Source organism: Mobula hypostoma, chromosome 3 (genome assembly GCF_963921235.1).
Source record: "Mobula hypostoma chromosome 3, sMobHyp1.1, whole genome shotgun sequence".
Taxonomy (NCBI): Eukaryota; Metazoa; Chordata; class Chondrichthyes; order Myliobatiformes; family Myliobatidae; genus Mobula; species Mobula hypostoma.
The window spans coordinates 27,551,254-27,565,999 of record NC_086099.1 but is presented as its reverse complement, the minus strand read 5'-3'; the positions used below and the strand labels follow the sequence as shown (position 1 = coordinate 27,565,999).

At 42.0% G+C, this 14,746-nt stretch overlaps 1 protein-coding gene across 1 annotated transcript in view; it reads right to left on the bottom strand.

Moving 5' to 3' along the window:
- Positions 1-14,746, bottom strand: part of golph3a (golgi phosphoprotein 3a) — a 112,800-nt gene that overhangs the window by 36,366 nt on the left and 61,688 nt on the right. Inside the window, exon 2 of the mRNA XM_063042801.1 lies at positions 1,253-1,384. Coding sequence (XP_062898871.1) covers positions 1,253-1,384 — 132 coding nt within the window. The remainder of the gene's footprint in view (positions 1-1,252; positions 1,385-14,746) is intronic.

Genomic DNA, 14,746 nt, shown 5'->3' with positions numbered 1-14,746 from the left:
GGTAATGTTGCAGCTATATAGGACCCTGGTCAGACCCCACTTGGAGTACAGTGCTTAGTTCTGGTCACCTCACTACAGGAAGGATGTGGAAACTATAGGAAAGGTGCAGAGGAGATTTACAAGAATGTTGACTGGACTGGGGCGCATGCCTTGCAAGTAAAGGTTGAGTGAACTCGGCCTTTTCTCCTTGGAGTGATGAACAGAGGTGACCTGATATAAGTGTATAAGATGATGACAGGCATTGATCATGTGTATAGTCAGAGGCTTTTTCCCAGGGCTGAAATGACTAATGTGAGAGGGCAGTTTTAAGGTGCTTGGGAGTAGGTGCAGAGGAGATGTCAGGGGTAAGCTTTTATTTTACACAGGGAGTGGTGAGTGTGTGGAATGGGCTGCCGGTGACAATGGTGGAGGAGGATAAGATAGGGTCTTTTAAGAGACTCCCGGATAGGTACATGGAGTTTAGAAAAATAGAGGGCTATGGGTCACCCTAGGTAATTTCTAAAGTACATGTTCGGCACAGCATTGTGGGCCGAAGGGCCTGTATTAGAAACCATAGAACCATAGAAAAACTACAGCACAGAAACAGGCCTTTTGGCCCTTCTTGGCTGTGCCGAACCATTTTCTGCCTAGTCCCCCTGACCTGCACATGGACCATATCCCTCCATACACCTCCCATGCATGTATCTGTCCAATTTATTCTTAAATGTTAAAAAAAGAACCCGCATTTACCACCTCGTCTGACAGCTCATTCCATACTCCCACCACTCTCTGTGTGAAGAAGCCCCCCCCCCATGTTCCCTTTAAACTTTTCCCCCCTCACCCTTAACCCATGTCCTCTGGTTTTTTTCTCCCCTTGCCTCAGTGGAAAAAGCCTGCTTGCATTCACTGTATATTGTGCATATTGTATATTGTGTACTGTATATTGTGCACTGCATACACAGCACATTCATATTGTGCTGTAGGTTTTCTATGTTTCTAAATCATCCATGATAGAATAGTGGAGCAGACTCAATGGGCCGGGTGGATTCTGCCCTTGAGTTTTATTGTCAAAATATATTTCTTAAGAACAAGATTGTTCAGAATACAAACTTGTTTTTATGAGAAAGTACAAATTCAGCTTCAGGTAGCAATTGCTGTAACTCAAAAGATGCAAAGATTAAAATATTTCATTTAGTAGGCTGCAATCGTACAACTAGTTAATTTTTCCTTTTATGAAACAAACAATTTAACTTCTCATTGTTACGGTTCTTACCTTCCTTGTTAGTAAACTTTTGCGTCTCATGCCAAAAGACTCCAGTTGCAAGCGTCCCCTTAGTGCTAGTTCAATCAGCATGCATCCACGCAACCCAGAGGAGATGCAATCATTCCAAAATGATGTATAACCCTGCATGGAAAAACAAAGATTTACATTTATTAAGCACTCTACACATTCTTCTTAGAATATCCTAGCGCACTTTCAGCCAATGAATTAGCTGTGGTTGTTCAATATTTTATTTCATTATTCAATATGACAATGACTAGATAATTTGGTTTTCCAATAATTGTTAATTGGTTAATAAATATTGGCCAGGTACTGAACTAATAATGAAAAACAAGGTGCTAGCAGATGAATGAAACTATTATTTTGCTGCGGTCTTCACTAAGAATGTGCAAGTTATCACCATAAATAGGAATAGGAAGAGGGATGAACTCCAGAAAGTAACAGGACAATATCACTGACTAAACTGCTGGAGCTGTAGGCTGGTGTCTCTGGGTAATGACAGACTTTATCATTAGGTTTTAAAGGGAATAACCAGTGAGATAATTAATATACTGGTATTAACTTCCCTAAATTTACCAGATTTGAAAAAGTTACAGTATATTACAGTGGAAAATAGCAAATGTGACTTATTTTAAAGGAGAGAGAGAAAGCAAGAAACTATGAGCCATTTAGCTTAATATCTGTGATGTTACAAATGGTAAAAGCCAGCACTAAAGATATGATGCATCTTTAGAGATGGCTTCTATTTAAAATTGTTCAAGATAAATGTTCAAAGTCAACTGATTTTATAGACACAATAATGTGTTTGATTTATTTATTGGATTTCTGTTGAAAAAGGAGTATTGCTATTTATACTAAGACTTCCAGAAGGCATTTGAAAAGTTGTTGCACCTAGCCTTACTAGGGGAAAAACACAATGTGTAGGAAGTAATATACAAACCCCATTTCCAGAAAAGTTGGGATATTTTCCAAAATGCAATAAAAACAAAAATCTGTGATATGTTAATTCATGTGAACCTTTATTTAACTGACAAAAGTACAAAGAAAAGATTTTCAATAGTTTTACTGACCAACTTAATTGTATTTTGTAAATATACACAAATTTAGAATTTGATGGCTGCAACACACTCAACAAAAGTTGGGGCAGAGTTAAAACAAGATTGAAAAGTGCACAGAATATTCAAGTAACACTGGTTTAGAAGACTCCACATTAGGCAGGCTAATTGGTAGCAGGTGAGGTATCACGACTGGGTATAAAAGTAACGTCCATCGAAGGCTTTGCAAGCAAGGATGGGTCATGGCTCACCCCTTTGTGCCAAAATTCGTGAGAGAACTGTTAGTCAGTTCAAAAGGAAAATTTTCAACGCAAGATTGCAGAGAATTTAGGTCTTTCAACATCTACAGTACATAATATTGTGAAAAGATTCAGAGAATTCAGAGACATCTCAGTGCATAAAGGGCAAGGTCAGAAACCACTGTTGAATGCGCGTGATCTTCGAGCCCTCAGGCGGCACTGCCTAAGAAACCGTCATGCTACTGTGACAATTATAGCCACCTGGGCTTGGGAGTACTTTGGAAAACCTTTGTCATGCAACACAGTCTGTCGCTGCATCCAGAAATGCAACTTGAAACTGCATTACGCAAGGAGGAAGCCATACATCAACTCTATGCAGAAACGCCGGCAAGTTCTCTGGGCCCGAGATCATCTCAGATGGACCAAAAGACTGTGGAACCGTGTACTGTGGTCAGATGAGTCCACATTTCAGCTAGTTTTGGGAAAAAAACGGGCGTTGAGTTCTCCGTGCCAAAGATGAAAACGACCATCCAGATTGTTATCAGTGAAAGGTGCAAAAGCCAGCATCTTTGATGGTATGGGGGTGCATCAGTGCCCACAGCATGGGTGAGTTGCATGTTTGTGAAGGTACCATTGACTCTGAGGCATATATTAGGATTTTAGAGAGACATATGTTGCCATCAAGGCGACGTCTCTTCCCGGGACGTCCATGCTTATTTCAGCAGGACAATGCCAGACCACATTCTGCACGGGCTACAACAGCATGGCTTTGTAGACACAGAGTGCATGTGCTTGACTGGCCTGCTGCCAGTCCAGATCTATCTCCTATTGAAAATGTATGGCGCATCATGAAGAGGAGAATCAGACTACGGAGACCACGGACTGTTGAGCAGCTGAAGTCTTATATCAAGCAAGAATGGACAAAATTTCCAATTGCAAATCTACTACAACTAGTATCCTCAGTTCAAAAACGATTAAAAAGTGTTAATAAAAGGTAATGTAACACAATGGTAAACATGCCTCTGTCCCAACTTTTGTTGAGTATGTTGCAGCCATCAAATTCTAAATTTGTGTATGTTTACAAAATACAATTAAGTTGGTCAGTAAAACTATTGAAAATCTTTTCTTTGTACTTTTGTCAGTTAAATAAAGGTTCACGTGAATTAACATATCACAGATGTTTGTTTTTATTGCATTTTGGAAAATATCCCAACTTTTCTGGAAATGGGGTTTGTAATGACATGGATAGAATTTGGCTGGCTAAGAGGAAGGAGTAGGCATGAATAACTCTTTTTCTGATTGTTAAGATGCAATTAATTTTGTGCCACAAATTCGTCCTGGGACCTCATCTTTTTACAATTTATGTAATTGACTTGAGCAGAGGCACTTAAGGAAGGTAGGAAATCAAGTTGCGAAGAGCATACAGATACATTAAATAGATTAAAAGAGTAAAAAAATGCATCAAATAAGGAAAGTAAAAATCATATTATCTAGATCGGGGGCCCCAAACTATTTTTGCACCGCGGACTGGTTTAATACTGACAATATTCTTGCGGACCGGCTGACCGGGGGCGGGGGGGGGGGTGTTAATCACAACCAGAATATAGGTGATAAGTAAACTATAAGTCACTTATAAGTGGTTAATACACTCAATTTCGTTTCTAAAAGGGTTTATCTAACAAACTTCATAATAAACACACAGCACATATTTTCCTCACGTGACTATAGTGATAAGTCAATTACATTATAACATTTCAAATAACATTTGGATATTAAACACACAGTGCATATTTTCCTAGTACGAACATATAAAATCATTGCAACACACCAAAATCGCTGAATCAGTGGGAGCCCTGGGCTTGTTTCCCTGCAACAAGACGGTCCCATCGAGAGGTGATGGGAGACAGCGATATTTGAAGGGAGTTCCTTATGTCCAGTTTATTTCGTAATTTAGTTTTCGTTGCATTCATTACAGAAAACCCCGCTTCGCAGAGATATGATGTTGGAAATGGAAGCAACGTTTTCAGTGCTTTCGTGGCTATCTCAGGATATTCAGCCTTGACTTTGATCCAGAATGCCAGCAGAGATGTTATGTCAAACATACTTTTCAGCCCACTGTCATTTGCAAGCTCGAGGAGTTGATCTTCTTCCCGCGCTGACGTGGATGATTCACCGGGGACATTCACAAATGGGATATGGACCCATTCCTTTGCACATCTTGGATCATTTGCAGTTGGGAAGTAATGCTTGAATTCTGTCAACAGCGAAGATAGGTGATCACGCACCAGCTGCGAGAAGGACGATGCAGCCTCAGTCTCTCCCAAAATCCCAGCTAATGTTGGGCACATGTCAAATATGCCCCTGTCCACTCGCCGTCCCCACAGTTCCAGTCTGGCTTTGAAAGCAGACACTTTATCTGCCAACTTGAAGAGAGCTGTCATTCTCCCCTGAAGTGACAAATTGAGTTCATTGAGCAGGTTGAAGATGTCACACAGATAAGCTAGTTTTGCTATCTACTGTTCGTAACTGAAGTGTGCTGCCAGTGGTGACTTTTTTCCTGAAAGAAAAGCGTTTGTGCTCTGGATCCATTTCCTCGCAAAGCTGCTCAAACAGATGTGAGTTAAGGTCTTTTGCTTTGATGTGATTGATAACAGCGTATTGAGTGACGTTGTTGAAGTTAAGATCAGGTGAAATTTTTCGGCTAGCCAGCATTTCCCTGTGTATGATACAGTGTGTAGACTGGCATTCAGGAGCAACCTCTTTGACTTGGGTAGTGAAACCAGACAGCCGTCCAGTCATAGCTGCAGCCCCGTTTGTGCATATTCCAACACAGAATGACCAGTCCAGTTTGCATGACATGTAGTCATTGAAAGACTTGAAAAGTTCTGCCCTAGTTGTGTTAGTTGGAAGCGGCAGTGCACACAACATATCCTCGTGCACATCGTCTTGAAATATATATCGCACATAAACCAGCAGTATTGCCTTGTTGTCAACATCGGTAGACTCGTCGACCTGGATAGCATACCATGGTGACGCGTTAAGCCGTTCCAACAGCTGTGCTTCGATGTCCTCCGCTATGTCATCGATTCTCCTTGAAACCGTGGTAGCTGAAAGAGAAACCTGTGCCATCTTGTTCGCTGCAGCTTCTCCCAACAGTTCATGGCACATGTCCTTGGTAGCAGGCAGAATCAATTCTTCACCAACAGTGAAAGGCTTCTTAGCCTTAGCGATACGGCCAGTCACTAAGTACGATGCTCTCAGAGCAGCAGCATTTGTGGAGGTGGTTGCTGTCAGCACTTGCTTCTGTCCCGCTTGTTCACGTTTTTTCCGCTCAGAAAACTCAATGGGTTTGTCTTTAAGTGCAGGGTGCTTGGACTCAAGGTGCCGAAGCAGTTTTGAGGGCTTCATTGCCTCATTAGATAGCTTGTTCCTACATATCACACACAGGGGGCTTGGAGTGTGCGAGTCTCCGGTCATAATAAAGCCATATTTTATGTATGACTTATTTTCTGTTGAAGGAATCTTTCTTTTTTTTTTGCAGTCTCGGCCTCAGCTGTCTCTGCGTTATCATCATCATCGTTAGGCCTTTTATGTCCCCTACCACCTCTTCCAAAGAAACTCTCAAGCGACGTTTGTTTTTTACTCAACGAGTAGGTTAATAACTGACTGATGACATTGCGTGGGTAATGACCTCGCGTACGTTCAAGTTCAACAGTGGGCGTGACAGGGAATGAGGAAAGGTGCAGCTGACTCATATCGTTTCATATCACCAAATCATATCGTTTCCTCGCAGCCCGGTAGCACATGCATTGCGGCCCAGTACCGGTCCACGGCCCGGTGGTTGGGGACCACTGATCTAGATGGTAAGAGATTGTTAAGAGATGTAGAGAGGTCTGAGTATAGAGTACATGATTTGTAAACAGTCAACATACAGGTAGCCTGAGTAATTAAGAAAGCCAAAAGAATTTCAAAAACTCAGGTTAGGTAACATACTATATATGAATGTTACAACTGAAAAGTCGTTTCTTATAACTTCCCATTATTTCTAGCATTTTCTTTTTAAATTTCAGATTGCAGTATTTCAATATCCAGAATATCATTTATTGTCAAGGTAACTGACTAAAGCTAGGAAGGTTATGCTTCAGTTTTATTTGGCACTGATGAGGCCACATAAAGAATACAGGGTGGTCTTATTTGTGTTAAGATTGCTACTGTGTTGAAGCCAGATCAGAGGATGAACTGAAAATAAAGGATTGTCTTATGAGAAAAGTGTGGACAGGCTAGGCTTGTATCCACTGGAATTACGAAGAGTGGGATATGCTTGATTGAAACACAAGATCCTAAGGGATTTTGAAAGGATGGATTGACAGAGGATGTTTTCTTTTTTGAGGAATCTAGAAATAGGGTACAAAGTTCAAAAATGATGTGGTGTTCATTTAGGACAGAGATGAGGCAATGTTTTTTCTGCCTCTCAGAAGACCCCAAGTCTTTGTAGCTTTCTTTCTCTGGGGCAATGGGAGATTTGAGTATTTTTAAAGCAAGGTAGACAGCTACTTGAGAATCAAAGAGATTACTCTAGAGAGGTGGGAATGCGAAGACTGGGATTATCAATCAGATCAGCCCTGATGTTTTAAATGATGAAGTAGGATTAAGAGGGAGACACCTCCTTTGTTCCTTTATTTTAAATTTTCATGAACTAGCAGTATTTATATTTATTGCAAACTTTAGAAAATCTGCAGACATTGGAAATCATGAATCCTTGGCAGTCAGTGTATTACCATTGCTGAGTTCATCACAGCCCTGCTGAAGGATCTCAGCCCGAAACGTCGACTGTGTACTCTTTTCCATAGATACTGCCTGGCCTGAGTTACTCCAGCATTTTGTGTGTCTTGCTGTCAATATTTATTGGTCAATCCTGACTTGTGTATTGCAGATTATGATAGAAAATCCTTAGGGTGTCAGGAGACAAGTCACTCACTACAGAACACCAGCCTGAGCTGCTCTTGTACCCATGGCACTTATGGGACTAATCTCTTTGGAGTTTCTAGTCACTGGTGACCCTAGGATATTTACAGTTGGGCAACTCAGCAATGGTAATGCACTGAATGCCAAGGATTTGTGATTAAACTCTCATTTTGGGGGGAGGGGGGGATGGCTATTGCCTTGCATATTTTTGGTACAAATGTCCCTTGCCACTTTCCATCCCGATGCCTGAATGTTGTTTAGGCTTTGTTGCATGCTGTCTTGAACACTCCATTTGCTGAGGAGTTGCAAATGGAACTGAATGTTGTCCATTCAATGAACATCTTTATCTTTGACCTTATGTTGGAAAAAAGGTCAGGTTATGCCTAGCAGACTCCTCGAAGGAACTCCAGCAGTGATATTGTGAGAATGAGCTGATTGATCACCTTCAATCATAACCATGTCTATGTGTGAGATATGACTCCAAGCACCAGAGCAGTTTCCCTTTGATGTGAATCGACTTCAGTCTTAGCAGGGCTCCTTGACGCTATACTCACTCAAATGCTGCCTAGATGCCACAGAAAGTCTCTTATCTCAACTCCAGAATTCAATTATTCCAATTTTGATTTTCAAAAACTTAAAAGAAAAAAAAACTAGATAGCAAAAATCCAAACAAAAACAAACAGAAATTGCTAGTAACACAGATGGTAAGGCAGCAGGTCTTAAATCGTGAACTGAAAGTTTATAATTTTAAAACCCATCAGGCCCTGGGGATTTATCAACCTTCAGTCCCATCAGTTTACCCAACACCATTTTGTGCCCGACGTGGATTTCCTTCAGTTCCTCTGTTACCCTAGGTCCTCTGGCCACTATTACATCTGGGAGATGGTTTGTGTCTTCCCTAGTGAAGACAGATCCAAAGTACCTGTTCAGCTCCAATGCCATTTCCTTGTTCCCCATAATAATTTCACCCATTTCTGTCTTCAAAGGCCGAACTTTGGTCTTGACTAATTTTTTCCTCTTCACATACCTAAAGAAGCTTTTACTATCCTCCTTTATATTTTTGGCTAGCTTACCTTCGTACCTCACCTTTTCCTCCCGTATTGCCTTTTTAGTTATCTTCTGTTGTTCCTTAAAAGTCTCCCAATCCTCTGGCTTCCCATTCATCCTTGCTATGTTATTCTTCCTCTCTTATATTTTTATACTGTCCTTGACTTCCCTTGTCATCCACGGTCACCCCTTACTCCCCTTAGGACCTTTCTTCCTCTTTGGAATGAACTGATCCTGCGCCTTCTGTATTATTCCCAGAAATACCTGCCATTGTTGTTCCACTGTCATCCCTGCTAGGGTATCTTTTCAGTCAACTTTTGCCAGCTCCTCCCTCATGGCTCCATAGTCCCCTTTGTTCAACTGTAATACTGACACTTCCGATCTTCCCCTCTCCCTCTCAAACTGTAGATTAAAACTTATCATAGGAGTCACTACCTCCTAATGGCTCCTTTACTTTGAGTTCCCTTATCAAATCTGGCTCATTACACAACACTAAATCCAGAACGGCCTTCTCCCTGGTAGGCTCTAATACAAGCTGCTCTAGGAATCCATCTCTGAGGCATTTCACAAACTCCCTTTCTTGGCGTCCAGTACCAACTTGATTTTCCCAGTCTACCTGCATGTTAAAATCCCCCATAACAACTGTAGAATTAACTTTGCGACATGCCAATTTTAACTCTTGATTTAACCTGCACCCTATATCCAGGCTACTGTTTGGGGGCCTGTAGATAACTCCCATCAGGGTGTTTTTGCCCTTACAGTTTCTCAGTTCTATCTATACTTACTCTACATCTCCTGATTAACTATGTCTTCCCCCTCGCAAGAGACTGAATTTCATTCCTCACCAACAGAGCCACCCCACCCCCTCTGCCAGCCTGTCTGTCCTTTTGATAGGATGTAAACCCTGAATATTCATTTCCCAGCCCTGGTCCTCTTGCAGCCATGTCTCTGTTATTCCCACAACATCATACTTGCCAATTTCCAACTGAGCCTCAATCTCATCCACTTTATTTTTTTTATACTCTGTGCATTCATATATAATACTTATAATCCTTTTAAAATAATACTTTTACTCCCTTCACCTTTCACATCGATTCCAATTGCACTGCCCATACTCTCCGATCCCTTCCTGATCTTTCTGCCCCTTTAATTCTGTTGTCTTTCTTAACTTTTCTTATTCTCGCATTCCCTTTAGCTTCATTCTTATATTTCCAGTTCGTCCCCCCCCCACCCCGACTACTTAGTTTAAACACACCAGTGTAGCCGTGGCAAACCTGCCTGCCAGAACGCTGGTCCCCCGTCTGTTAAGATGCAACCCGTCCCTTGTGTATAATTCATCCTTACCCCAAAACAGATCCCAGTGGTCCAAAAATCTAAATCCCTGCTCCCCACAGCAGCTCCTCAGCCACACATTCAGATCCCCTATCTCCCTGTTCATGTCCTCTCCAGCACAAGGAACTGGAAGCAAACCCGAGATAACCACCCTGGAGGTCCTGCTTTTCAGCCTTCTTCCGAGTTCTCTGAAGTCACACTGCAAAATGTCTCTCATCTTCTTCCTGATGTCATTTGTGCCGCCATGCACCATCACCTTCTCCCTTGACGATGCCCTGCAATCGGTCCGTAATGTCCTGGATCCTGGCACCAGGGAGGCAACACACCATCCTTAAATACCGCCTTTTGCCGCAGAAACCCCTATCTGTACCTCTCACTATGGAGTCCCCTACTACCACGGCTCTGCCTGACGTCTGTCTCCTTGGCTTTATTTCAGCGCCAATTTTTGACTCGCAGACCCGTCCACCTCTCAGACTGGCACTGTCTTCTGTCCCGACAGCTTCCAAGAGGGTGAACTTGTTTTCAAGAGGCACATCCCCCATGGTCTCCTGTACTCCAAGCATCCATCCCTTCCTCATCGTCGCCCCCCTTCTCTCTTCCGGTATCTTCAGTGTAACGATCTTGCTGCATGTCCTGTCCAGAAAAATCTCGTTTTCCTGGATGAACCTGAGGTCATCCAGTTGCTTGTCCAGTGCCTCAACACGGTCCTTCAGGAGCTGAACCTGGATACACTTTCCACATTTGTAGCAGCCAGAGGCACCATCAACGTCCCTGACTTGCCACATCATGCAAGCAGCACACTGAATCAGTTGACCTGTCATTTCTTCACCACATGCGCCAGGCAGAGGTCCTTCTGCAGTTGTACAGGGCCCTGGTGAGACCACACCTGGAATACTGTGTACAGCTTTGATCTCCCAGTTTGAGGAAGGACATTCTAGCTATTGAGGGAGTGCAGTGTAGGTTCACAATGTTAATTCATGGGATGGAGGGATTGTCATATGTTGAAAGATTGTAGCAACTGGGCTTGTATACACTGGAACTCAGAAGGATGAGAGGGGATCTGATTGAAACATATAAGATTATTAAGGGACGCTAGAGGCAGGAAACATGTTCCCGATGTTGGGGGAGTCCAGAACCAGAGGCCACAGTTTAAGAATAAGGGGTAGACAATTTAGAACGGAGTTGAAGAAAAACTTTTTCACCCAGAGGGTTGTGGTTCTGTGGAATGCTCTGCCTCAGAAGGCAGTGGAAGCCAATTCTCTGGATTCTTTCAAAAAAGAGTTAGATAGAGCTCTTAAAGTTAGCAGAGAGGAGGGATATGGGGAGAAGGCAGGAAAAGGGTACTGATTGTGGATGATCAGCCATGATCACAGTGAATGGTGGTGCTGGCTTGAAGGGCTGAATGGCCTACTCCTGCACCTATTGTCTATTGTCTATTTGTGGAAAGAGAAACAGAGTTGACATTTCAAGCTGAAGACTCTTCAGTAGACTTTTATGCCAAACAAAAAACACATCTGAGAAACATTAACAGGGTTTCCATGACAATCATTCTGAGAAATGCAATAATTAAAAATTAGGAGCTGCTCTGACCTTCCAAATGTCTTCGCCCTGCTGCTTGGTATGTTGGACAAATTATTACATGGGGAACATTCACCATTCATTGCTGCAGCACTCCCCCCACCGACTTCACCATCACCCCTCAATCATAGGGCTCTCAGTTGAGCCAAAAAAACCCTCTAAGCCTGAGGCACCACTCAACTAATGTTTCTCCTTATTCAGTCGTGCTGAAAGTTATTCAGACAGCTAATAGGCAGTAACTATCTACTGATGTATAGGCTAGGGAACTCTACCTCCCAGCAGTGAAGTGATGAGCATGCTTCATTATTGTCAAAGAATTATAGGGTGGAATATGCCTGTGTGGCAACTGGTAATTGACTGCACCAATGTGGCTACCTTCCTAGCAGTTACTATAACAATATGATCAGTTACAAAATCACTTTGTTCTTCACACAGACTTAGCACTTGAATTTATGTAATGATTCAAAGTTACCCAAGAAAGCCCATGTTAAATAATAAAAAGACAGACTGCAACTCCATTAAAGTATCCATTAATTGCCCATCAACATGTCGAGGAAGATTGAAACAGAGGTGTAAACACAAGATAATCTGCAGATGCTGGGGTCAAAGCAACACTCACAACACGCTGGAGGAACTCAGCAGAGAGAGGGTCTCACTGAACTCCCGAAGAGAAGATTTAAACTTCTTCAGGGTAGGCATACCTCAAAGAGACTTCGCAGCAGAGTGGCGAATCGTAAACACAAGATAATCGGCAGATGCTGGGGTCAAAGCAACACTCACAACACGCTGGAGGAACTCAGCAGAGAGAGGGTCTCACTGAACTCCCGAAGAGAAGATTTAAACTTCTTCAGGGTAGGCATACCTCAAAGAGACTTCGCAGCAGAGTGGCGAATCGTAAACACAAGATAATCGGCAGATGCTGGGGTCAAAGCAACACTCACAACACGCTGGAGGAACTCAGCAGGTCGGGCAGCAGTCCTGACGAAGGGTTCCGGCCGGAAATGTCGACTGATCTTTTCCACGGAATCTGCTGAGTTCCTCCAGCATGTTGTGAGTGTTGCCTTGAAACAGAGGTGAATGTGGAAGGCGAGTGAGTGTTCAGCGCTGAACACCTGCCCCCTGCTACTGCTAGATATGGTGTCTGTGTGTCACCACTTATTGGTCGCTACTGCCTGATAAGATGTCTGTGGGTGATGGCTTATTGTTCGATGCTACCGGTTAAGATGGCTGGGTGTGACAGACAATCTCCCTCACTGCTCTGTCTCTGCTTTCCAGTGGTTTCTCTCTCCTCGTGGTTGTCGGAGGATGTTACTGAGGTTTGATGATTCATGAATTGGACTGGACTCTTTGATTTTATGGCTTTTCTATTCTGTGTTTTCACTAGTTCTTTCTTAAGTCTGCAAATTTGGTGAGATCTTTAAGTTTTTTTTGTGTTAGGGAGGGAGTTGGATGTTCTTGCGGTTTGCCTGATCTGTTTTTCTGCACGGGGGGCAGGGGGGGTTTGATGCACTTGTTGTTGCTGTGCGATTTAAACTTGGCGCGATTGGTAAACATTTTTTTGTGTGGCGGATTGGGGTTTAATGTTCTCACAGTTCACCCAATTTGTTTTTCTGCATGGCGGGGGGGGGTCGATGCTCTTGTTGCTGTTGCATGATGTAATTTGGGGCGATTTGTAAGTGCTCTTTGTGATGGGGGATGTTTTTTCTTTGAATGACTCCATGGTTTTCTTGGTTTCGTGGCTATCTGGAGAAGACATATCTCAGAATTGTATACTTTGATAATAAATGAACCTTTGAAAGGAACTGCTAACAAAAAATATGTATCAATAAAGCGTTTAAAGCAGTTAACCTAATATAGAAAAACTTGGAAATTTTAACCTGGTACTGCAGTATGACAGATAATGAAAAAGAATGACTCTTTGTTCTTTCCAACTCTTGCAAAGGCGGCACAATACCAAAAAATGTTAGTTGGATGCAAATAGAAACATACTCATTTTCACATCACCATTCAGCAATTTTCATTCTACATTTCTGAAATACAAAGTTATTTTTATACCTACCAATGCAAATTTTTTGTTATAGAATATAATCTCACACTCATGTGAGCCTACTCATATGGCACACATGCGCTAATACCAGAAAAGAAACAAAGATAGAAAAAAAAACTGCATTTAAATAACCATCCTTCATGACATACAGATGCTTCAAATTACTTTATAAACAATTTCAGTTGCATTCTCTGTTATAATGTGGGAAGCACACACTCAATTTTCGTACAAGGTGCTATGAACAACACAGCACTTTTTCAAATCGTGCCACAGGCAGAAGGACTCTCATATGAAAGACAATCTGATAGCGTATCACAGAGGGAAGGGCCAGATACCCTGGAGCAGAACTTGAACCCACAATCATATATCACAGAACACAAGAGAATTACAAGCGAGCCCAGGCCAATACTGGAGAGAAAGTGGATACATCTTTAAAAGTGATCCTGTACCAAGCACTTAAATAAATGAACATGGAGGTAAACAAGTAAATATTTAAGTACTAAAGTTTATGATTTTGCAACAGTTTGCTAGCCAGGCACTTTCCATCCTGTGAACAATATGGACCACTGACTTCATCTTCTTGTGCACGTGCAGATATTGAAAGCTGCAATCAGGTTTACACAGTGACAATGCTCAGCGTAAGCAGCTCCATCCATTATTGATGCAAATTCTGGAAGAAAGTGTGAAACCATTGCCTAAAATAGAAAGCAGCTCACAATAGGCTCAATGGAGGCTCCCTTAGTCCACATATCCATTTCCAAGCTCCAAAAAACTAAACGAAAATAATTTAATGACAGCTCTTCTACAGTTACCACTAAAACAAATACAAAGGTGTAATCGCTTTACAATAGTCAATCAGATTCAACATAAGCTGATTTCAGCATTAGTAAATTTTAGCTTATGCCATTTTTCATGCATACCTCCATTACAACAGAAAAATAGCTGTTGAGTGTGTTGTAGGGAATTCTATCAGCATGTACTATCAATATAGAAAATGATGCAGACATTTTTAATTCTTGTCTTGTCAAAAAATAGATGACTCAACAAGTTTATTTCAAACTTTACAATAAATTCTGAAGAAGGTCGATGAATAGAGCTTCAGCACTGCGGATCTTGGCCTGGATGTAACTTTGTTTATCCAACAATGAACTTGCAGCATGCTGTTGTGCAAAGGAGCTTGGGAGTGCTTGTGCATGAATCGCAAAAAGTTGGCTTGCAGGTA